Source organism: Populus nigra, chromosome 18 (genome assembly GCF_951802175.1).
Source record: "Populus nigra chromosome 18, ddPopNigr1.1, whole genome shotgun sequence".
Taxonomy (NCBI): Eukaryota; Viridiplantae; Streptophyta; class Magnoliopsida; order Malpighiales; family Salicaceae; genus Populus; species Populus nigra.
Window position 1 is genome coordinate 372,253 of NC_084869.1, and position 26,569 is coordinate 398,821.

The following is a 26,569-nucleotide window of genomic DNA, read 5'->3' on the forward strand; positions in this document are numbered from 1 at the left end:
TTGATATAAGAAGGAAATGACTTTTTAGATCATTCACTCCAGCAAAATGACAAGGTTCAGGGGCTATAAATACTCATTAAACCATCCAGGTAAAAGGTTTACAATCTTCATTCTTTATTGCATACATATTTTTTAATTATTTGTTTATATAATGTAATAGTTAAATTATTTCTTATTTTAAATAGAATAAGGAAAAATGAAAAATCAAAGTATATAAATTGAAAGATTGATAAGCAAGAAAAGCATTTTTTTTTTTAAAAAAGTACTACTGTATCTGTTAGCACAAAGACTTGCTGCAAAAATGTCATTTTTGGAAATTAGTACTGCCGTGTTTCCAACGCTCACTCGTGTGGAAATGAAGATTGGTTCTCTCTTGTTGATGCTGAAAGAGAAAGATCTTGAGGGCAAGAACCTTCAAACTCCAATCTCCATTGTTTGTCAGTTTACTAGTAACTGTCTATTGCCAGAACTGGATTGGATTGAAGTGGACATACGAAGGCGATGATGACTCTTTAACTCTGCATGCCCACTTGCTTAGGCTGTGAGTAAACTACGAGTGTAAATTATTAAGAAGTTTTCTTCCGATTTTGTGGCTTTGAATTTCTTGGAAATTATATTTTAGTGGGCAAAGCAATCTTCGCATAAATCTCATTGCTAAATACAATTTGGAAAAACATCTCTGAACATTCAAATTAAGCTGTCACGATTTTTTTTTTTTTATCTTGCTATAAATATTCCTCGTATGGAAATGGATTGGACATAAGAAGGTGAAGATGACTTTGTTTATCAATATTTTATTTCAATTATGTATACATAATCCCATAGTTTAAATTATTTTTTATTTAAAATAGAAAAGGGAAAAATCAAAGTATATCAATTGAAGGAATGGAAAGAATTTTTAAAAAACAAAATATTACTAATCAAGATGTATAAATACTTCCATCGGTTTTTATTCTTACTTTATTTATTTTTATTTTTAAATCCTGGAAAAGGTATTATTCATATTATGTTTCTGTAGCGTTTAATGCTTCTCCCAGTGACTTTGATTTCGTCAGTATACAATCTAACTGTAGCGCTTGTCTATATATACTACTAATAATGCCTTTCTTTACTTCTCATCTTAAATTCCCAGGTAGTTGTACTTTCGAATCCTGTAAGGCCAGCCAACATGGGGTTTTCACCACTGTCCCTCTCTCAATATCTCTCGTTCTTTCTGCTTCTCTTCCATTTCCATTCAACAATTTCATCTCCACTTTCCTCAAATTACTCCTCTTCTTCTCATTTGTGTGTTCATCGCCAATCTCTTTCTCTCCTTCAATTCAAACAATCCTTCTTCATTCAAAATAGTTCAGCTTTATCGGAGTACTATTGTCCACATCCCTTTCCAAAAACAGAGTCATGGAAAGAGGGTACAGACTGCTGCTTGTGGGATGGGATCACTTGTGACCTGAAAACCGGGCATGTCACTGGACTGGACCTCTCCTGCAGCATGCTTTACGGCACCCTCCATCCCAATAATTCTCTCTTCTCTCTCCATCATCTTCAACAGCTCGACCTCTCTTTCAATGATTTCAACTTCTCCCAAATTTCTTCTCGATTTGGCCAGTTCTCCAGTCTAACACATCTTAACCTAAGTGGTTCAGATCTTGCAGGCCAAGTTCCATTAGAAGTCTCTCACCTCTCTAAATTGGTTTCACTTGATCTCTCTAGAAACTACGGTCTAAGTCTAGAACCAATTTGTTTTGACAAGCTTGTTCGAAACCTAACCAAGCTTGGAGAACTCCATCTGAGTTGGGTAAACATGTCACTAGTTGTTCCTGATTCCTTGATGAATCTGTCTTCTTCTCTGTCATCACTCAAACTAAAAGTCTGTAGATTGCAAAGAAAACTCCCATCCTCAATGGGAAGATTTAAGCACCTCCGGTACTTGGATCTTGGAGGGAACAGTCTTACTGGTGCAATTCCATATGATTTTGAGCAGCTCACTGAGTTGGTATCACTTGATCTCTCTGGAAACGGCTATCTAAGTCTAGAACCAATTTCCTTTGACAAGCTTGTTCGAAACCTAACCAAGCTTAGAGAACTCGATCTGAGTTCGGTAGACATGTCACTACTTGTTCCCGATTCCTTGATGAATCTGTCTTCTTCTCTGTCATCACTCAAACTCATTGCCTGTAGATTGCAAGGAAAACTCCCATCCTCAATGGGGAAATTTAAGCACCTCCAGTACTTGCATCTTCGAGGGAACAATCTTACTGGTTCAATTCCATATGATTTTGAGCAACTCATTGAGTTGGTTTCACTTGATCTCTCTGAAAACTACTATCTAAGTCCAGAACCAATTTGTTTTGACAAGCTTGTTCGAAACCTAACCAAGCTTAGAGAACTCAATTTGGCTTCTGTAAATATGTCTTTGGTTGCACCTAATTCCTTGACGAATCTGTCCTCTTCTTTGTCATCTCTCTCCCTCAGTAACTGTGGTTTGCAGGGGAAATTCCCGGGTAACATCTTTCTCCTCCCGAACCTTGAATTTCTCTATTTGTCACAAAACAAAGGCCTCACTGGCTCTTTTCCTTCGTCCAATTTGAGTAATGTCCTCTCTCTGTTAGGTCTTTCTAATACAAGACTTTCAGTTTATTTAGAAAACGACTTAATCAGCAATCTAAAGTCATTAAAATATATGTCTCTTTGTAATTGTAACATTACAAGGTCAGATCTAGCTCTGCTTGGTAATCTCACACAGCTTATTTTTTTAGATCTCTCGAGTAATAATTTAAGCGGTCAGATTCCATCTTCACTTGGAAACCTTCTCCAACTCCGTTACTTGCTTCTTGGTTCCAATAAATTTAGAGGTCAAGTTCCAGATTCTTTGAGTAACCTAGTCAATCTTTCATATTTAGATTTATCAGATAATCAACTAGTAGGCCCAATCCATTCTCAATTAAATACCCTTTCAAAACTAGAGAGTCTATGTTTATATAGTAACTTGTTCAATGGAACAATACCATCCTTTTTGTTTGCTCTTCCTTCTCTACAATCTCTTAACCTTCATAAAAATTATTTCATAGGCAATATAAGTGAATTCCAACACGATTCACTGGTATACCTTGATTTGAGCAATAACCACTTGCATGGTACAATCCCAAGTTCAATTTTCAAACAAGAGAACTTGGAAGCCCTCATTCTTGTGTCCATTAGTAAATTGACTGGTGAGATTTCTTCTTCTATTTGCAAGCTGAGATTCCTTGAGGTCCTGGACTTGTCTAACAACAGCTTGAGTGGTTCTATACCATTATGTTTGGGGAACTTCAGCAGCAAGCTCTCAGTATTGCATCTAGGCATGAACAATCTTCAAGGCACTATCCCTTCAACATTTTCAAAGGGTAATAGCTTGGAATATCTCGACCTCAATGGAAATGAATTAGAAGGGGAAATATCACCGTCTATCATCAACTGCACAATGTTGAAAGTTCTTAATCTTGGCAACAATAAGATTGAGGATACATTTCCTTATTTTCTAGAAACGCTTCCAGAGCTGCAAATTCTAATTCTAAAATCCAATAACCTCCAAGGTTTTGTGAAGGGTCCGACTGCAAATAATTCCTTCTCTAAATTATGGATTTTTGACATCTCTGACAATAATTTTAGTGGGCCGTTGCCAACAGGGTATTTCAATACTCTTGAAGCAATGATGACCTCAAATCAAAACATGATTTACCTTAACACGACAAATCACATTGTCTGTGTCCATTCCATAGAAATGACATGGAAAGGTGTAGAAATTAAGTTTCCGAAGATCCGAAGTACCATCAGGGTACTAGATTTGTCAAAGAACAGTTTTACCGGAGAGATTCCAAAGGTGATCGGAAAGCTTAAAGCACTACAACAACTCAACCTCTCTCATAATCGCCTTACAGGTCATATCCAATCATCATTGGGAAATTTGACCAATTTGGAATCATTAGACCTATCTTCAAATTTGCTTACCGGAAGGATTCCAATGCAGATGGCACATCTAACATTTCTTGCAACCCTAAACCTTTCACATAACCAGCTGGAGGGGCCCATACCAAGTGGAGAGCAATTCAACACCTTTGATGCAAGATCATTTGAAGGAAACTCGGGTTTATGTGGCTTTCAAGTACTAAAAAAATGCTACGGTGACGAGGCACCATCATTGCCGCCATCAAGCTTTAATGAAGGAGATGATTCAACATTGTTTGGAGAAGGATTTGGATGGAAAGCTGTGACAATAGGGTATGGATGCGGGTTTGTGTTTGGAGTTGCAACGGGATACGTTGTGTTTAGAACAAAAAAACCTTCATGGTTTCTTAGGATGGTTGAAGATAAATGGAATCTCAAGAGCAAAAACACAAAGAAGAATTCCGGCAGATATGGTGCTAGAAGAAACTAAATAATTCAATTGATATTTTCAAGTAAGTTTTGCAAGCATTTGAGTTTTTAAATTTTATGTTCACAGTTTATGTTAGGCTATCTTTTCTCTACTCTTTCATTTGATCAGTCTTACCTTTCCAATTTTGCAGTGCAAACAAGATATCAAGTGGATTTAACTTTGAAACAACACCAGTGTAGCAGATTCCCTTTACTTTTTTCTCTTTTTTTTTTCAGTTTCAAGGTTAATTGAGTGTTACTTTTATGAAAAAGAATCCATGTATGTAATAGGTCAAGCATGTAAAGTTATAGAGTTATGAACAGATTGCTTACAAACTTACGAGTGTGCAAGCAAATTTATAAGAATTAAAACAATTCTTATAAATTTAAAAGAACAAAACTTGACTGAGAGATTCTGTTCTCACAACAGCAGCAATATTTGCAAGCAAAATAGAGTAATTCTGATAACTTGTAAGTCAGAATGACTATTAAAAAGAGTAACAAACCCATCTCAAAAGGTACAAACAATGTTCCACAACTCTTACACAGATCCAAAATCATCAACAAAATCAGTCAGCATTTTTTATTGGCAAGTTTATATCTAAAGCAAAAGAAAGCAAGATAGGCATTAATACCACGTTAAGAGCTCTATGCTACAGCAAATCTGCAATTCTGAGTCGCCTAAAAACAACATATTCTACTTAGAACATTTCAGAATAGGAAAAACATTAAAATCATTTAAAATACAATTTCTCTAGGCCTCATATTAAGAAAAAAACAGATGAATATTTCAATGGTCCTGATTATCCAACTGAAGATTCAAGATTTGAGATACTACGAGTTTAGAGAGTTCATTAGTTGTGGCTTGAACCTGGTAGTCATCTGACTTCCTTGGCCACCCAGGTGAATGTGAGCTTGACCTACTGTACTCATTTACAGCAACCCTAGTCTTAGTTGGTGTGCCATGAACTCTCTGCAAGCCTGACTGGGACAATGGCCTTGGTGCCTGAGAAAGAATCACAATGAAGAAACTCAATAAAGGATTAAAAAATCCACAGCAAGCTCAAACAATGGAAAGATAAAATCCTCCGGGTAATATTTTTGACACCAATAGCTATCCCTTGTAGTCCATAACAACACTCTGTTTAACTTCTAGTTCTCATGAGGAACCCAATAGCTATCCCTTGTAGTCCATAACAACACTCTGTTTAACTTCTAGTTCTCATGAGGAACCATACTATCTTCTATCCATTACAATGGAAGTCATTGGTGTTGGATAGAGCACAACAGGCAACAACTTTTCCATGACACCCTCAGGCATGCATGGGATTTCTATGCAAATATTACAAATCAATAAAAATACCTTGAAGAATTAGCTGAGATTATAACAAATCACAAATGAGAACTATAACAAATCACAAATGAGAACTATAACAAATCACAAATGAGAACGATATTGTTCAATATACTATAAAATAACTGATGGAAGCATGGAACAACACGATGATAAATATATACTTACACTAGATCCCCCCCCCCCCCCTGTTCTCCTCATCCAATAGGTCCTCCCTAATAGGAAAATAAGCTGCTTTCTTGCAAGGTTCAAGAAGATCTGAACTAGTGTAGCCCTCACACAAACTTGCTATGCAGTCAAAGTCAATTTTGCTTTCGATTTTCTACCCTTTCAAAACAACCTTCAGGATCTCAGCCCTCTCTCTTTGATCAGGTATCCCAATTTCAAAGGCCTGAGGAAGACGCTGGAGGATTGCTTCATCGAGTTCTTAAAGTCAGTTGGTTGCAGCAAGTAACATCTCTTGTGCGTTCTCTGTAAGAATAGTATCACTGAGTCCACTCAATAAATCACACTTTCACAAATCTTACAAAAAAACACATTCTAGCAAGTCACTGCATAAAAAGACTACACAAATGCAGCAGTTGTTTCAAGAGTAAGAACTCACGATCTGTAGTAAACCCATCCTATAATGCCATGCACTCAGTCTTCATATTGGTTAATGCCTCATGATCTGTAGTACGACACTGCCCTAGAAAACTATCACCTTCGCAAATAAATATAAAAGCAGGCTGGAGTTATATCCCTGATGCAGGATATATAGAAATACCACACAGCAACAAAAATACCAATATTTTGATCATTTTACAATCTCATTCATCGGAGTAAGATCCATTAGATAAGCAGGCTACGGTGCCCTGTTTTTCAAAGTTAATAGAGCATCCAACAAAATCTTGCTGCTAATAAAGATGTTCAATAAGGACAAGCTAGGAATGCTCAATCTTAGTCAAGAATGTTCACAAAGTACTACCTTGCTTTCATTGTCAGAGTGAAACTAAATTTCACTCAACATAATTTGCTTCAATTATCAGAGAGGTCCATATAACAATACCCCCTTTTGTGGACCAAGAAGTTTCCAATGCGAGAAGAGCTCAGGTTTCCGCAGAGGAAGAATCACCCGTTCATACAAAGCTTACTTGATAGATTCCAATCCTCCAATTGATTCAAAAATAAAAATACACAATTGCAGCATATTGATAAACCATTAAACCGACCATAAATTCTAAAGCCTCTATTCCAATCAATTACATTTACAACATGAGAACATGGCCATATTGGATAGTATTTCGATTTGATGTATTCAAAGTAATTTAATAATATTTTTTAATATTAATCTCAAAATTTGAATAAATTAAACAACTTAATTAGTTTGTTTTCCATTTGTCAGAAAACACATCAAGAACTTCAACACATAAAATACAATGAGCACCACGTTGCAGGCGTCTGAACGAAGTCCACTGGCGTCTCCCACGCGCTAGCAGCCTCCCACGTGTTCTCAGGAATATTTCAACCGAATTCGATCGCAAAGCAAAACAGAATCCTACCAGTCAGAAGAATCAGTTTATAAATGATGCATGCAATAACATATCTAAAATTGCTAAGAAACTGTACCATTCTAATTAACATTGCCAAGGTGATGTGTAGCTGCCACCTCACGTTCAGAGCTATAGACTATTGTGGGTTCAGTATCAGCTGCCAGTTTTTCCAACCTTCCATTGACTTCGGCAATAGTTGAGTCCATAGAGTTGTCACTGACCTCCTTATCCATCTCTGTCAAACTGCCTCCGGCAGTAAGAAACCTAACCTTATACTTTTTCCTCCTAGAAACAATTCGTTATGATACCTGAGAACGATCCTGTTTCCCTCATGTTTATATCAGATAATGCACTTTATATTCCATCATCTTGAGAATGTTAATTAAAAGGCAAGATGAAGCCCTTACAGAGCCCAAGAAGAAGCAGCTCTTGATTTGATGTTACTCGCTATCAATCAATTAGCTGACGCGTCCTTATCCATTTGTCTTGTTAGTAGAAACCTCTTGAAAAACCCCATTATTTTCCTTCATTTTCCAGCAATCCAAACATCCCTCATAACCCACTTGTACCATCATAAAAATTACTATGGCTTTGCCAATATTTATGACGTGGAAAGGATCGGAATTTGAGTTTGTAAAAATTCAAGGTATCCTCACAGTACTTGAATTGTCGAGTAATAGTTTCACCGGTGAGATTCCAAAATTGATTGGAAAGCTTAAAGGACTCCAACAACTTAACCTCTCTCACAATTACCTTACTGGTCATATCCAATCATCATTAGGAATTTTGATCAGTCTAGAATCATTAGATCTATCTTCAAATTTGTTCACTGGAAGGATTCCTATACAGTAACAACTAACATTTCTTCAAGTCTTAGACCTTTCACATAACCAGCTTGAAGGACCCATACCCAAAGGAAAGCAGTTCAACACGTTTGATCTGTTAGAGAATAATATAAATCATATCCTGAGACCTCACCTAACAGCTTAAGCTTTTAGGTTGAGATGGTTCTTTGACATGGTATCAGAATCTTGATGACCAAGTGATCACGAGTTCAAGTTTCACCACCCCTGTTTCAAGCTCAAAAGGCGTTCACTTGAGAGAGTGTGTGTAACGTTTTGAATTAATGAGTTGAAAAATACAATAAAGCCCTTAAAGGCTTAAAAGTTAGAATAAATGAATAAGGGGTATAGTGGTAATTCAACAAAACTTAATAAATATAAATAGGAAGTAAAGAAAAAAAAGAGAGAGAGAGATCTGAAATTTAGAGAGAACCGCAGGAGTGAAGTGAGAAAGAAGAAGAAGAGAAAAGAGGGGAAAATAAGGGAAAAAGGAAAGGAGTTGGAGGAAATAAGTAAAAAGGGGTAAGATTATGCTTTAATGTCTATAATATGTTTTCTTTAGCTTTAATTTCGGTTTTGATAAATGTTAGGGTTATGAAATTTGTGTTTTGAGTTTAATTGATGAATTAAATTGAATGTTAGGGGTTGATTGTTGTGGTTAATTGATGATTTAGTTGATTATGGAAGATTATGATGATTTTGAGTTATAGTTTTGTTTGAATGGTGAATTTTGAGTTAAAAATCAGGGGAGAACAGTAGGTTTCTGTTAAAATTCTGGATTGGAGGTTGAAGATGACGAAAATCCAATTTGGTCCCTCAATTTGTGAAAATTACAGTTTAGTCACCAAACTTTGGAAAATTTGCAGATTGGTCCCTGGAGCATATTTCGAGATTCTGAACAGAATAACATATGAATTATGGGCAGAATTACTGTATAGATATGAAAATTTAACACTTTCAATTTGGTCCTCCAATTTGACAAAAATTACAATTTGACCCTAAAAATTTGGTAAAATTCCAGAATGGTCCTTGGAGTAAAATGAGATGACCTGGACAGAAATGAGGATTAATTATGGTCAGAATTTCAGTATATTCATGGATTTATGATATTTTTAGTTTGGTCCTTCAATTTGACAAAAATTACAATTTGACCCTAAAAATTTGGTAAAATTCCAGAATGGTCCTTGGAGTATAATGAGATGATCTGGACAGAAATGAGGACTAATTATGGTCAGAATTTCAGTATAGTAATGGATTTATGATATTTTTAGTTTGGTCCTTCAATTTGACAAAAATTACAATTTGACCCTTGAAAATATGATAAATTCCAGATTAGTCCCTAGCTGTAATATTAGCTTTTTAGATTGGTTTGATGAATAATTGAGGGTTATTTAGTGAATTATTACCAATTTTATTATTTGTTTTATTATGGATTAGATTTCGGAAAAACCGTTAGATTTTTGGGTTTTTGAGAAAATTGACTAGTGAGTTCAAAAACATATAGGATTACGGAATACACCCTTAGTTAAGTGTATTAAATAAGTTAAATATTCTTTCGAGTCGTTCTTAAATATGTCTCCTTTATATTCAGATAATCCTGATATTCTACCGGCGGGACGTCAGTAGGATTTTCTTCGATATCAGCTTTGAGTTTTGTTGCTTTCGAGTCAGGTGAGTGGATAATTTTCCATATGCATGAGAAATATTATAAATATTTGATTTGTTAATATGAATTGGATCATGCTTCTTGATAATATATATATGTTGATTATTATCCTTGTTTTGATAAAGCATGATCAATTGTTGAATCTGAATTCTTGACATGAACCAATATATATTTTGAATTGAATTATGAATTGATAGCTCCTCATTTGATTGATGTCATGAGTTGAGCCTTGAAATATGAATATGTCTGTTTGATTATGATTATAAACCTATGGTATGTCAGTCAGAATACCCATGCTAACAGGGTAGTGTTATTCTTTGTGCACATCGTATCTGAACCCTAGTTGGTCGGGGGAATCACCAACCTGTGTGGACTGATCATCCCACAGTACGGAGCCTCATGCTCATTGCATTTTGATTTTCTGACGAGCTTTACCTTCTGATATTCTTGTTATGGCCTATTTGAGAAACCTTTCTATAAGAACCTAGAGCCGTACTTGTATAAATATTTCTCATTGCTGTATTACCTCGTGTGTGTATATTGAACGTTATCTACTCACTGAGTTGTTGAACTCACCATCTCATTATTTATCTTTTTAGGCTTATAGCTTGATAGCAGGTCACTTTTGTTGAACCTTCCGAGCCTGCTTTTTGGTTGTAATTTGTACATTTTCCTTTATGTCTAGTTAGTGCTCCAAAACTATGAAATTATATTACTCTTGTATTAAGACAATCGAATTATATTATGAAGTTGATTTTGTTGTTAATGCTGCGTTGAACTCTGATTGAGTTAGGATAAGTTTGTGTGTAAGTTTGGGTTCGCATAGGTATGGAACCTTGGAGGGGAACATTGCCTATGTGCCGGTCATGGATCCGGGATTCGGGTCGTGACAGTGTGTTAAAGAATAATATAAATCATATCTTGGGACCTCACCTAACAGCTTAGACTTTTAGGTTGAGATGGTTCTTTGACATGATCATCGCTCATTCGAAGGAAACTCGGGTTTTGTGTGGATTGTCTGCATGAGCTGTACGTGAGGTGTAATATATTAGACTGATTCTAGAATCTGCAATTATTCCTAGAAATCTGGTAGTGATCGACAATCTTGTATAGGAATATTTAGTTTAGGAATATTTAGTTTTCCTTAGAATAGGTTGTTTCCTTTCTTGGAAGGTATAATTGTATATATATATATATGGCCTCCTAACGTTGAGAAGAATAGAGAAGTAACGAATTATTCTCACAATATTACTCTGTTTTACATGGATTTCCAATGCCAGAAGAATGTAGCAATGGCGAGGCACCACCATTACCGCCATCAAACTTTATTGCAGGAGATGATTCAACATTGCTTGAAGATGGGTTTGGATGGAAACCTGTGGCAATTAGGTATGGATGTGGGTTTATGTTTGGAGTCATCATGGGATATGTTGTGTTTAAAAGAAGAAGACCTGCATGGTTTCTGAAAATGGTTGAAGATCAATGGAGTCTTAATTATGCAAGCAGAACAAAGAAGAATGCTAGTAGAAATGGTGCAAGAAGAAACTAAACAATGCAGTCAGTATCTTCAAAGTTCGTTCTGTAAGCTGTTTCCTTTCAGATTTTTTAAGTAATCATAACTACAGATATTTATTGTTTTTATTGCAGTATTATTTCAATAAAGGCTGTGCCTTTCATAGTGTTGAAGATTGGAGTTGACATTGGAACAACACTAAAGTGGCAGATTCATAGTGTTGAAGATAACACTACTAATAATTAAATACTACTAATAATGCCCTTCTTTATTTCTCATCTCTCCCAATTATACTTCGAATCCTGTAAGGCCAGCCAACATGGGGTTTTCACAACTGTGCCTCTCTCAATCTCTCTCTTTCATTCTGTTTCTCTTCCATTTCCATTCAACAATTTCATCTCCACTCTCCTCAAATCACTCCTCCTCCTCCTCCTCCTCTTCTTCTCATTTGTGTGCTCATCACCAATCTCATTCTCTCCTTCATTTCAAACAATCTTTCTCCATTAATAGATCTGCCTCATTGGAGTACTGTCAATATCCTTTTCCAAAAACAGAGTCATGGATAGATAGTACAGACTGCTGCTCGTGGGATGGGGTCACTTGTGACATGAAAACCGGGCATGTCACTGGACTGGACCTCTCTTGCAGCATTCCTATGGCACCCTCCATTCCAATAGCACCCTTTTTCTCCCTGCATCATCTTCAAAAGCTCGACCTCTCTGACAATCATTTCAAAAAGATAGAATTTGAGAATGTGAATCTCTGTTCTCCTTATCTCTAAGGTCAGAGAGTAAATCATATATATATATATATATATTGTTTCTTAGAAGACGGTTACAGAAGAAGGGGAAACCAGCTGTCATGACAGCTGGTATAACCGTAAACCAGCTATGAACAGATTCTAGAGCTAGGCAGTTATAACAAATCCGTAACAATAAATCCAACAATATCAAGTTGGGTAAATCACGTAACAGACTATTCTAGCATTGGCTTACTGTACCCATTTACAGCAACCCTAGTCTTAGTTGATGTGCCAAGAACTCTCTGCAAGTCTGACTGGGACAATGCCCTAGGCGCCTTGTAAAGGGTTAAAAAATCCACAGCAAGCTCAAACAATGGAAAGATAAAATCCTCCAGATAATATTTTTGACACCAATAGCTATCCCTTGTAGTCCATAACAACACTTTGTTTAACTTCTAGTTCTCATGAGGAACCATACTATCTTCTATCCATTGCAATGGAAGTCATTGGTTTTGGATAGAGCACAACAGGCAACAATTACCAAAACTTTTCCATGACACCCTCAGGCATGCATGGGAATTTCTATGCAAATATTACAAATCAATAAAAATACCTTGAAGAATTAGCTGGGAATATAACAAAGCTTAGTTATAAGTTCATCATGGTTTGTTTGTTAATATTATTTAGTCCAAATGACATTTTCAGTTTTTGCTCTAAAAAATATAAAACAAAAGCCAGCTAACATGTGTCTCGCACATGTCAGACGCTCCATCACCTTCTAGCAACACATATAGCTGGCTCAGGCAGTTGTAATCGTGATTCCACTACATCATTTGATTTATCTTGGCATCTTTTTCTTTTCTGGATGGCATGTGTATAGTGGTTCGACGTGATTTGACTTGAAATTTCTTTTCTTTTCTTTCTTTCTTTTCCCTTTTTTTTCCTCGAAGTGCATGCTGGCCATGAAAAAATTCATACCAATTCTTCATTTTATTTCTTCTTTTGATTCAGTCTCTCTTCTTTTATTTGCAATTGTTTTATTTACATTGATTATTTCTAATTGGATTTTATTTTGGATTTTATCCTTGGCTATTTGATTTTTTTAATTTCTATTTTTAATCATTTCTTTATGAATACTTTATGAATGATGCATGCAATAATGCTTAACACACTTACAATAACATAGTTAAAATTGCTAAGAAACTATACCATTCTAATTAACATTAGACCCACTCCAAATACTTAGAAATTTTAGTTTCCAAGAAACAAAAAACTTCAATATCATTGGAGCTAACATACTTTTGTGCAGGCACCCCCCCTTCTACAAAGACTGCGTAAATCTCTGTAATTCTATGGTAGCATCTGCTTAAGATTAGAATAAAACTCATAACCTGGGCACCAGAGCAAGAGCTCAGAGGGAGTCCAACCATTCCTTCTATGTATTTCATATCATTCTGCCTCCGAATATGTTCAGCATCCAAACCATCATTAGTATCTCTATGAATCCCTAAAACCTTGCCAAGGTGATGTGTAGCTGCCACCTCACGTTCAGAGCTATAGACTATGGTGGGTTCAGTATCAGCTGCCAGTTTTTCCAACCTTCCATTGACGTTGGCAATAGTGGAGTCCATAGAGTTGTCACCAACCTCCTTATCCATCTCTATCAAACTGCCTCTGGCAATAAGAAACCTAACCTTATACTTTTTCCTCCTAGAAACAATTCCTAATGATACCTGAGAACGATCCTGTTTTCCACGCTTCTTTCTTCTCCCTCCTGCCAGAGAGTTGGTTTTTTTCCAAATTGCTGTAGATTTCATTAGAATTCAGAAAATTTGTAGAAAAGGTGTCTCGCTCTTACTGCACACCTGACACTTTCTTTCGTGTGATTAGGATTAAACTTCCCTGCATCTAACTTTATCTATAGCTCAGATTAAGGTTTAGTAAAATAGGACCCACGGAGCTGAGATGGGTATTCAATGAATGGTATGCTGAGGAGAGGGCAGGGTACATGGCACAAGGGTTATCTAGAAGAATATGCTATAACCTTGCAATTCAGCATTTGTAGGTAGTGACGAAAGGAGAGAGAATAGCTAAGAAAGTTTAGAGAACAATATTTAATAAAAATATATTTTTTTTCAATCCCTTTCTTGTTCCTGAGTTTTTTTTTTACTCTGCATTATTAAGTAGTTTCTGAAAAATTGTTGGCGTCTGCATCTTTTGGAAAAGATTTATCAATAAATAGATGTATCTGACCTACATAATTGCTTCATAGGCAAAATTAAAATAGCCCCTGCTCCAAAATTAATACAAAGAGGTAGCCAGCCAGCAAACGCCAACTAATTAGGAAAGCCATACAGATCATTGTATTTGTTGATAATGTTCTATCAGGCAAAGGCCCGAAAATGGACACCCCATCAATGTTTTCCAGAACTTAAGGCAAAAATATTGATTTTTTTTTTAAATAACAGTTACAAACCTTGCAACTTGAGCTCGTGGCCCTTGATATCCTTGATATTATAGACAAGAATTATTTATCATAATCCTTGATGCTGAAATTCACTTGGATGTCATGGATCTTGGAGATATCATTAAAGATGATAATGAAAAATCTAGTCAAAATAAGGTAAAAGCCATGATTTTCTTACATCGTCATCTCTATGAGGAGTTGAAAATAGAATATCTCACAATCAAAGATTCCTTTATTCTTTGACAAAAATTAAAAGAAAGATATGACCATAAAAAAATAGTTATTCTTTCAAAAGCTCGTTGTGATTGGATACATTTACATTTTAAATCATTAATTGAATATATATAATTCTATAATGTTTAATATCAGTTTTAAATTGAAACTATATGGAGACAATATCACTAATGATGATATCTTACAAAAAAACATTATCTATTTTCCATGGCTCAAATATGCTCCTAGAGTAACAATATAGAGAATGAGGTTTTAAAAAATATTTTAAACTGATTTTATATTTTCTTGTGATTAAATAAAATAATAAGTTTTTAATGAAAAATCATGATTCATAACCAATTAGTTCAATTTCATTTTCTAAAATGATTACTACAAGATATAATAATAATCATGACCATGGTTGCAATAGAGACCGAGATCATGGTCATAGAAGAAGATTGCATCCTCAGAGATCATACAAGGATGAGACTTAATCTCGATTAATGCATTTAATTCTTTTAAAATACCAATCCACTATTTCTCACTCCAACATTTAATCTCCATATTTTTAATTGGATTTATAACTTATAATTTTTATCTATTTCGTATTATATATATTTTAATTTAAAATAGAAAAAAACGAAAAATCAAAGTATATAAATTGAAAGATTGATTATAAGAAAGAAAAGTATTTTTTCTTAAAGCAAAATATTACTAAAAAAAACATGATCAAGATTTGTCAAATAATTATTTAATTATTTTTAACACTACAAGAATTAATTAATTTTAAGAAAAATCAGCAACCTGTAAACAGTTCGGAAATCAAATACTGTCGTGTTTCTATACTTAGTCTCCCCAATGAAGACTTTTGGCTCATGGAGAAGGCATTAGGACTCCATTGCTTTGCGTCATTATTACTTCGCCATTATATTATTTTATTTTATTCATTTTCATTTTTTCCATTTTCGGATCCAACAGTAAGTTGGGAATATCAAATGTTGACATTTCATCTATATATATGGAGAGAATATATATAACTAAATATTAAAGTAGTTCTCTACTTCAATTCAAACAATCCTAATTTTCCATAAGTAGTTCTGCTTTCAACATAAAAAATAAAAAAATAATAGAATAGCATGCATACTAATTTAGTATATATTTGAATTTGTAATTGATATAAAATAAAATAAAACCTAACATGCATACTAATATTAAAATTAATTATCTTAAATTAAAATAAAAAGGGTATATACTTGCTGAAACACCAAAAATTAATGAATCTTATTTTATTGTCAATGATGAGTCATTTGTCCTTAAAGTTTTATTATTCCTTACTTGTACAGCATGTATGTTTACAATATGCCTCCCAAGTTTCCAACAATAATATTTTTGTTTAGATCACGCACTTCTAAACAAGATATTTAATTCAAATATCATGTGACTCAAATATCTTTCAACAAGATGAACTGAAATACTAGATTTAAGAGGAAAATCAAAGTATAAAAAGGAATAGAAAAACACTAAAAATAAGAAAGAGAAGAAAAGAGTGTAAAATCTGAAAAATTCAAATTAAAAGCCCTCATTCACCCTCTTTTATACAATGAATCTTGTTTATATGAAAAATGAGTTGGAAATCATAGTGAAATTAGAGTTTATATTTTTTATTTAAAATATAAAAAAGGAAAAATCAAAGTATATAAATTGAAATATTGATAAGCAATAAAATTATTTTAAAAAAAAATATTACTAAATTAAGCATGATCAAAATTTGTCAAATAACTCTTTAATTATTTTTAATAGTAAAAGGATTTATAAATTTTAAAAAAAAACAGCAACCCCTAAAAATATTTTTAATCCATTTAGAAAATCAATATTGTCATGTTCCAATTCTTATTCTTGTTAATGAAGTGCTTGTTTGGCACTGTTGTCGATACACGACATTGCGTGGTGGCTCCACTCTTTTTTAGTATTTAACAAAAGATTAATTACTTTGGGAAAATGAAGATTTTGTTGAAGTCGCCATCTAGCAATTTGATGGAACTAAAAATCCCATATTAGACACACTTCCAGATATTCAAGTACTGGGTTAATTATGATTAAGGAAAGGTAGATATCACCTTTAAATTATTCTTTCAAGTGAAAATGTTACCTTTACTTGTGTCTTTTTTTTTTAATTTTATTCAAATGTTATAGTATTTTGAGCTTACCTGTAAATTTTTTAAAAGAGTTAACGTCAATCCCTAAAAATAGGAGACACGTAAAGAAAATGACATCAGTTTCTAAAATTAGGAGACTCGTCTAAATTTTGACGTTTATCCCTAAAAAGAAAAATTATGTCCAAGTTGCAAAAATAAACAATGGACATAATTCATATTTATTTTTAAACATTCGACATTAGTTCTTTTTATAAAAAAGAGACATGTCGACTAATAAAAATCATTCCTAAAACGAAAGATTATGTTGAAATTTCTAAAAAAATAAGCATAGCCCTTATTTGAGAATTGGGTTCTGGATTTGTGCATAATGATATGATAAAATGGGTGTTGGACTTGCGTTGTTATTATTTTTTATATTTATTTCAGGTGTTTTACAAAATACAAAGAAAATTTTACAAATACTTGTATATAAAAAAATATAAATAACCCTAGAAGTCCCCAAAATTACCTAAGTACCAATATATAGGAAAAGGACTGAAATAGACATGAACTTCACTGGAAATTACAAAAATACACCTGGTGGCACGTGTAGCTCACACGCAGCCACTGTTGGAATGGTGAAATTCTTCAATGAGATTCCAGGCCATTGTCATACAGTGCATTAGATTTTTGGTACATCTAGTGAAGTGGTAAAATAAGATCGAAGGACGGATTTTTTTAAGGGTTGAGATGAATTTGGATTTTCATCAAGTGTGGTAAGTAATATTAGATTAGATCCAATCAAGGGTTCAGAACTAAAATACTATTATATATAACCGTTAGGATATTTTTGGTATTTTTTGAATTATTTAAAAAAAAATCAATTTCTTACTCGTGTGAAGAAAAACTACAAAAAAAACATGAATAGTATTAACATTCGTATTCACTTCTTCTTTTTCTTCTCTCTTCTGAATTGCTTTCATAGCCGGTTGTAAATTGCTTTATATCCAGGAGACACGGCAAGAGACACGACGCTTTCTTGAAGAAAAAATTTCACCTACAACAACTACTATAATAAAAACTTATGCATTATTATTAATAAAACTTAAATAAAAAAGCTCGTTTTAACCGTTAAAAATCAATTTTGATAACACTAAAAAATAGTTTTTAACCGGTATTAATCTGATGAACTAGGTTTGGACTGAAAATAACAATTTTGACCCAAAATGACATGAAATTCAATTTTTATCTTGATCAACATGGCTTGACCCATATTGACTCGATGAACTTGGTTTTGACCGAAAATAATGGTTTTGATCCAAAATGGTTTGGAATTCATTTTTTACCCTAGTCGACTTGGTTTGACTCGTATTGACCCAATGGACTTGATTTTCACCGAAAATGATTGTTTTGACCTAAAATGGCCTAGAACTTATTTTTTACCCCGGTCGACATGGTTTGACTCGTATTGACCCGATGGGCTTGATTTTTATGGTAAAAGGCGGTTGACCTGAAAAAAATATATTTTTGAATTTGAAACTTTTTTTTCTCTTAATTTTTTTTTTGGATTTTTATGAATAAAAATAGAAATAAAGATAACATTCCTGAAAATTTTGGAGGATTCAAAATTGGGTTATTACAACTGTGATAGCTTTTTCTTTTTTTAAAAAAAAATTGCCTAAAAAAGCATCAAATTGAATATTTTTTACGTGTTTTTTTATGATTTTGATGTACTGATATTAAAAATAAAAAATTTTAAAAAACTTAAATGCATTTTGAATTAAAAAATATATTGCGATACTTTATGAATCACACACAAAGACTTTTGGGTTATGAGAAACGATATATGTGCAAAGTCATTAGTGCTCCATTGCTTGGATTGGATTGGACATAAGAAGGTGAAGATGACTTTGTTTATCAATTTTTTTATTTCAATTATGTATACATAATCCTATAGTTTAATTATTTTTTTATTTAAAATAGAAAAAGGAAAAATCAAAGTATATCAATTGACGGAATGATAAGCAAGAAAAGCATTAAAAAAAAACAAAATATTACTAATCAAGATTTGTTAAATAACTATTTAGTTATTTTTAATACTAAAAGGATTAATTAATTTAAGAAATATTAGCAACCTCTAAAACACTATTTAATCTTTTGAAAGTCAATATTTATTTTTTATATCTTTTTATAATTTTAATGTACTAATATAAAAAATAAAAAATAAATTTTTAAAAAATATTATATTAATACATTTTCAATCACAAAACATTTTAAAAAATAATTAAACAGCTATACATTACCGAGCACACACAAAGATCATTAGATGCCCCCATTGCTTTGGGTAATTATTACTTTGCCAATAAACAACAATTTAGTTTGCGCAATTTGATAGGAACCTTCCACATTTCCATCGGTTTTTATTCTTACTTTTTTTTTTAATTATTAAATCCTGAAAAAGGTATTATTCATATTATGTTTCTGTAGCGTTTTTAATACTAACAATTATGTGCTCATGAACAAATTAGTCTATAAATACTGCTAACAATGCCTTTCTTCACTTCTCATCTCTCCCAGTTTTACTACTAAATCCTGTAAGGCAAGCCAAAATGGGGTTTTCACCACTGTTCCTCTCTCTTTCATTCTGTTTCTCTTCCATTTCCATTCAACAATTTCATCTCCACTCTCCTCAAATTACCAATCTCTTTCTCTCCTTCAATTCATACAATCGTTTTCCATTAATAGTTCTGCTTCATCGGAGTACTATTGTCAATATCCCTTTCCAAAAACAGAGTCATCGAAATCCAGAGCTGGGCTTAATCAGTTGAGGGAAATGCCTGCTTCTAAGATTCACATATCATCCATCAATGATCTTTTTCTTCTGATCTTGTGCTCCATGGAATCTAGTGCAACTTTTGAGTACTGTATGTGTTTTATTTTTTCCTTCACAAGTTCTCTTAACTTTAACCAGCTAATCTTTTCATTACCTAGACTGATATGTTTCTTCTATATAAAAAAACCACTGTGTTTCCATTGAGGAAGTGAGTTGTCGAAACTCTAGAAGTGGTGTTACAAGTAACTTGAAGGGAGTGGAAAACATTCCGAATTGCATTTCTCAAAATTTTCAGCTCCAATTATGAACTTCGGTTTCCTGGGAAGTTTCATTTAGAAATGAATTGTTTTTGCTGTTGCCGGAATTATGGCTTGGAGTGCCCAATGCTTGATAGAATATCGAGTCCAAATGACATGGGTCTAGCTTGTTTTCAAGTTCAACGCCCTTTCGATGTGGTTAAAAGCAGAGCCCAAGTAGACATAGGTCTGGCAAGCTTCCAAACAGACATGGGTCTGGAGAGATGTCAAACCTAATGTTCTTGGGCTCAGCTACACGGTGAGCCGAAGCAAAAATAAATCTGGCGATCTGCCAGACCCAATGTCTTTGGTTCAGTTATGCACTAAAGCTAAACAAACATGGATTTGGCGAGCCGCTAAATCCAACATCATTGAGTTAAGCTATGTGTTGAGCCTAAATTAACATGGATCTGACAAGCTGTCAGTCTCAACATCCTTAGATTCAGCTACGCGTTTAGTCCAAGTGAACATGAGTTTGGCTAGCTTCCAAACCCAACATTCTTGGATTCAGGTACTCGGTAAGCCTAAGTGGACGTGGATAAAGTGAGTTGCCAAACCCAACACTCTCGGGTTCAGCAACTTGCTGAGCCTTTGGCAAGTTGCCAGACCCCACACCCTTGGGTTCAACTATTTTCAGAGCCCAAACGGATATGGATCTAGCGAGCTACTAAATCCACCGCTCTTGGACTTGGCATCGTGCCAAGCCAAAGTGGGTTTGGGTATGGCGATCATTAAAGGCTCCATGTTAGGCTATAAGGTTTTATTTGTTTATTCTTGTGACTTTTAATATAAAATATTAAAGTTAAGGATATTCATCTTCCTATATCCCTAGGTATATAAAAGTTTTCTAAAGACCTATTGTTGTAATCCATTTTTGGGTCCCCGCACAGAAAAGGAGAAAAGAAAAAAAATCAATCAAAAAAAATTTATTGAAAAAATAATAGCAGTGAAAAGAGGATGCCAGAGCGCCTCGAAAATGGTCAAAAATTGGTTGAGGAGGTTCAAAAATACAAAGATTGAAATTTGACAGTATATCGTTGACTGATGAGAGCCCTGTTGATGAAGAAAATTTGATTTGAGGAGGAAAAGTCTAAAATCAGATGTCTATGGACTCAATTGAATTTATTGAAGGTTTAATTGAATTTATGGAGGGTTTGATTGCAAGAAAAATTGATTCTGAAGTCAATTTGGGCTTTAATTGGAAGAAATTAAAGTGTTGGGGTCAAATTATAATTTTTTAGAGTTAATTTGGTCAAATCAGGGGCTTAATTTCATAAATATTGAAGTTTGATGGCCAATTAGGGACTTTATTGAAGAAGTCCGAAACCAAGGACCAAAATGAAAAAAGCACACAAGTTGAAGGACTGATTCGAAATTGATGCATTTTGGCTTCCTTTTAAATAAAACGACGTTGTTTCATGTAATGTTTAAAAAAAAAAGAGAGAGAAGCAAACGGTGCCGTTTTGAACGGCACCATAAGTCTTCTTCTTCCCTTGGACGCGTAGAAGACAAGGGAGAAGAGGCTATTATGTTCCCCTGCAACGCCACTATTTCCCTCTCTCTCTGCCCTCACTTGCCAAAAAAAACACGACTCATCTCATACCCTGCCACCATTAAATGCAACCATGTACACCCTCACCTGCCATCATGTAAAAAGAGAGAAAGAAGCCATACCCTGCAATGGTTGGGGTGGCTGTGCAGAAGCCACCCCACGCCACCCTGCCCTACACCTTGACGAGACAGGGCAGGGTGGCTTCTCTCTCTTCCTGCTTATAAATAGAGGAAGAAAGATGAAAAAAAAGAAGGAGAAAAGAAGAAAAAAAGGAGGGGGCGAAAAAAAAAGAAGAAACCGAAAAAGAGCAGAACAGAGGAGGGAGGATTTCGAGTGTATAGAAGAGAGAAACCAAAACAGAGGGGAACGAGAAAAAGAAGAGGAAGATTTGTTTGAGAGACAGAGGAGAGAAAGCCAAAATAGAAGAGGGGAGAGAAAAACAGAGACTGGGGTCTCTTCACGAAGAAGGAGAAGAACCGTGCCTCACCCCCTGGAACCACCGCCATTAGCGCTGCCAACAACAGCAGAACCATCGTGAGAGGGAAAAACACCGTCAGAAACAAAAGGAGAAGACAGAACAGGGGCGAACAGAGGAGAGAGAGAGGAGAGAAACCGAAGTAAAACAGACGAGAAGGGGAGAAGACACAGGGACAAGGGGGACGAAAAAAAGATAGTGACAGAGGGTAGAATAGAAGCAGGCGAGAAAAGGGAAAAACCAGAGGTTGGCGCCTCTGCACGGGGAAGAAGAAGAAAAAACAGCTGTTGTCATCGGACTTCCCAGTCACCGCCACCACAATACCACCGAGAACGGTCACCAGCATCACTGTCAGCTCAGCCATCCGAGATCATCACCTCATGTAATTCTCTTCCCCCTCATACAGTGGCGAAAGTAGAAAATAAAATTAAGAGGGGCCAAGATTTTAATTACTTTACTACTTAAGCTAAAATTATGAATATCATTAAGGGAGGGGCTGGAAAAAAATTTCCTTGCAGGGGTCGGGGCCCGTGCTAGCCCCTCCCTGGCTCCGCCCCTGCCCTCATAGTCGCTGGTCATTGTTCATCTTCTTGCTTGCAGAACGTGCACTGTGCACGTTCTGAATGCAAGAAGAATAATTAGCCGGTTATGCGCACAGTAACCGACTAATTAATTAACTGGTTACTGTGCTCATGCACAGTAACCAATCATGGTTGCTGTGGGCTGGGCTGAGTCCAGCCCTGTAGAAAGGAGGCCTGATTACATTTTATGGGCTGATTTCGGCCCACTAGCTTTTTTGGTCTGCTCGACCCCCAAAAAAATCAAAAATCATTTTGGGAAATTCAGGATTTTCTCGCGTGTTTTTTCTACGTCATTTTGATTAATATTGGTCTGTATTTTTATATCGTAAAGATACAAATCCGGTATTAAAATACCGGCTTAAAAAATATATATTTTTATTTTCATGCATACGACCAAGTCTCTCAAAGCTAAAAAAATCATATTGTATTTTGATACAACAAAGAAAACTTTTTTTAAAAAATATTTTATATTTTAGCATGCATTTTGGCTTTAATAACCAGTTTATTAAAGTCATGAGAACTTGGTCAATATTTCAAAAAAAAATAAAAATATATATTTTGTTTTGGGTTTAATATATGGGATTACAAATTTATATGTAAAACGTATTCCTGATATTAAAAAGATAGTTTTTTTTATAGACATTAGAACGGTTAGGTTTTACCCTATAAGATAAGAACCTCCTTACTGAGGAGGGCTTTTCTTGAACCATAGACGGACCAACATGATAAGACCTTAGATTTTTTTATCAGACAATAAAACATTGCAGCTTACCTTAGGTAGGGCGTATTTGGGGTGCTAATACTTTTCCTTTATGCAACCAGTCTCCTTACCCGATCTCTGAGACTAGTTAGGGTTTCTAGTAACCAAAATACTAGGTGACGACTCCCATTCTATTTTTTTCACTGATAAAAGACAAGAATTTCTTGTCTTCCCATATTTACCAAGATAGACATACCATACCACACCTGATGATGAGGGTGGTGGGCAATCGTCACGACGCCGCACACATTCATCACCTATCATATTTCCATTTCCTTTAATACATTGATGTCAAGAACACAGTTAACGCTAGACGAGCTACAAAGTGTAAAGCCACTTTAATTAGTTGGCATAATTGATGGGATTTGAGTGGGAGATGAGTTGTAATTGGTGGAGTGTGAGTGGAGGATGAGTTGGTATAATTGGTGGAGTATGAGTGGAGGATGAGTTGTTAGGCATATATTCCTCCTAAATTTATGACCATTATACCCTCACTCTTGCCTATAAATAGACAATGCATTCAAGCCTATATGCACACCAAGATAGAGAAGAGAAGAGTAGAGTGAAGAGAGAGTAATCCCACAAAATTGTGAGGTATTTGTGAGAGAGTAAGTGAGGTGTTTTCTCCTAATAATAGAGAGATTCTTAGTTGTTCTCCTATTATTTGAGAGAGGTTGTAATTCCCACATTACTTAGTAAAATCCTTCTATACTTGCCTGTGGACGTAGCCCAATTGGGTGAACCACGTAAATTCTTGTGTGTCTCATTTCTCATTTTATCTTATTCCTTGCCTTTTGTCTTGTCGGGTTTGCATGCCAGTATCCTAACAGTGGTATCAGAGCCTTCTTGGTTGGTGTTGTTAATACACAAAAGTTATTCGTGTATACGGTCACTATTCACGTCTACGGCACTATTCACCTATACGGCACTATTCACCCATACGGTACTGTTCACATAAGTTACTGTTGGCGTATATAGAAAGTCAGTGCGGTGATTAAATACAGTCTAGGAAGTTCTGTCTAAGGAGATTGGGTTTTAAGCGGGACCGTTTGTGACCCCTCCAATCTTTCCTGGGAACTTACTTAGTGAAGTATTATTCACACGATACTATTTCTGTATACGTTACAGTTCTGTGAAACAGTGATAGCTGAATAGATCACGGTGAATAAAATGGCAGCAAAGTACGAGATTGAAAGGTTCAATGGGAGCAATTTCTCACTCTGGAAAATGAGAATCAAGGCAATCATAAGGAAAGACAATTGCTTGGCAGCAATTGGGGATCGACCCGCGGAGATCACTGATAATGCAAAATGGAATGAGATGGATGGCAATGCTATTGCTAATATACATTTAGCATTAGCCGATGAAGTATTATCAAGTGTGGCGGAGAAGAAAACAGCTAAGGAGATATGGGAGACCCTAACAAAGCTATATGAGTCCAAGTCTTTGCACAATAAGATTTTCTTAAAGCGGAGACTTTATACCCTTCGAATGGCAGAAACCACGGCAGTGACTGACCACATCAACACAATAAGGACTCTATTTTCACAACTCACTACGTTGGGTCAACAAATAGAGGAAAGTGAACGTGCAGAGCTTCTACTTCAAAGTCTTCCAGATTCGTATGACCAGCTCATTATCAACTTGACCAATAATATCCTCACAGACTATTTAGTCTTTGATGATGTTGCAGCCGCCATCTTGGAAGAAGAAAATAGGCGCAAAAATAAAGGAGACAGAAATAGTTCAAACCAAGCAGAGGCATTATTGGTGTCAAGAGGGAGATCAACGGAGCGTGGCTCCAGTGGGAGTCAAAGGCAAGGGAGGTCCAAATCAAGAAGTAAGAAGACTGTGAAATGCTACAACTGTGGCAGAAAAGGGCACTTAAAAAAGGATTGTTGGTTTAAAAGGGGTACAGAGAATACTGCAGAGTCATCAAAACCTCAAGGATGTGTCGCAAGCACCTCAGAAGATGGAGAGGTTTTATATAGTGAAGCAGCGACAGTCTCTACAGATAGAGAAGAGCTCACTGAGGTCTGGCTAATGGATTCAGGAGCAACATGGCATATGACTCCTAATCGAGATTGGTTCCATACATATGAACCCATCTCTGGAGGCAAAGTGTTCATGGGTGATAATCATGCTTTGGAGATTGCTGGCATTGGCACCATCAAATTGAAGATGTATGATGGCTTAATTCGTACTATTTCAGGAGTGCGGCATGTGAAAGACTTGAAGAAGAATCTTTTGTCTGTAGGACAATTTGATAGTCTTGGCCGTAAGATCCGAACAGACAATGGAATAATGAAAATTGTCAAAGGAGCGCTGGTGGTTTTAAAGGCGAGAAAGACAGTTGCAGAAGAGAAGACGATGATGTGGCATCAAAAACTAGGTCACATGTCAGAGAAAGGTTTGAAAGTTCTCTCTGATCAGAAGTTACTCCCTGGGCTTACAAAGGTTACTTTACCCTTTTGTGAGCATTGTGTTACAAGCAAACAGCACAGGTTGAAGTTTGACACATCAACAACTAAGAGCAAATGCATCTTAAACCTGATTCACTCTGATGTTTGGCAAGCACCGGTTGTATCCTTGGGAGGAGCAAGATACTTTGTATCATTCATAGATGACTTCTCCAGGAGATGTTGGGTGTATCCAATTAGAAGAAAATCAGATGTGCTTGCAATCTTTAAAACTTTCAAAGCGCGGGTGGAACTTGAATCTGAAAAGAAGATCAAGTGTTTGAGGACTGACAATGGAGGAGAATATACCAGTGATGAATTTGATAACTTCTGTCAACATGAAGGTATCAAAAGGCAGTTCACAACGGCATACACTCCACAACAAAATGGAGTGGCAGAGCGGATGAATAGAACTCTATTGGAAAGAACAAGAGCAATGTTAAAGACTGCAGGTCTAGGAAAGCCATTCTGGGCAGAAGCAGTCAATACCGCCTGTTATGTGATAAATCGATCTCCATCAACTGCAATTGAGCTGAAGACACCGATGGAGATGTGGACTGGGAAGCCAGCTGATTATTCTCGATTGCATATATTTGGAAGTCCTGTGTACGTGATGTACAATACACAAGAAGTTAGCAAACTAGATTCAAAATCCAGAAAATGTGTATTCTTGGGATATGCTGATGGAGTGAAGGGGTATCGCTTGTGGGATCCCACTGCCCACAAGGTAGTCATCAGCAGAGATGTCATATTTGCA

At 35.4% G+C, this 26,569-nt stretch overlaps 1 protein-coding gene and 2 long non-coding RNA genes across 3 annotated transcripts; 2 read left to right on the forward strand and 1 right to left on the reverse strand.

The window, feature by feature from the left end:
- Positions 1-1,117: 1,117 nt before the first annotated feature.
- LOC133678421 (receptor-like protein 9DC3) lies at positions 1,118-4,730 on the forward strand. Its single transcript, XM_062100713.1, has 2 exons — positions 1,118-4,436; positions 4,545-4,730. The coding sequence occupies exon 1, from the start codon at positions 1,169-1,171 to the stop codon at positions 4,412-4,414; it is 3,246 nt and encodes a 1,081-aa protein (XP_061956697.1). The 5' UTR covers positions 1,118-1,168; the 3' UTR covers positions 4,415-4,436; positions 4,545-4,730.
- Positions 4,731-5,848: 1,118 nt separating this feature from the next.
- On the reverse strand, positions 5,849-6,580 carry LOC133677774 (uncharacterized). Its single transcript, XR_009835833.1, has 2 exons — positions 6,351-6,580; positions 5,849-6,217 (listed from the first exon to the last, which is right to left on the reverse strand). It is a non-coding gene; the product is annotated as an uncharacterized LOC133677774 (long non-coding RNA).
- A 1,961-nt stretch (positions 6,581-8,541) lies between these two features.
- On the forward strand, positions 8,542-9,795 carry LOC133677899 (uncharacterized). The gene is made up of 2 exons (XR_009835858.1): positions 8,542-8,642; positions 9,712-9,795. It is a non-coding gene; the product is annotated as an uncharacterized LOC133677899 (long non-coding RNA).
- Positions 9,796-26,569: the final 16,774 nt, after the last annotated feature.

What these genes read in the sequence shown, in the direction of transcription:
- LOC133678421 (XM_062100713.1), top strand. Translation starts at nt 1,169, where the DNA reads ATGGGGTTTTCACCACTGTCCCTCTCTCAATATCTCTCGTTCTTTCTG.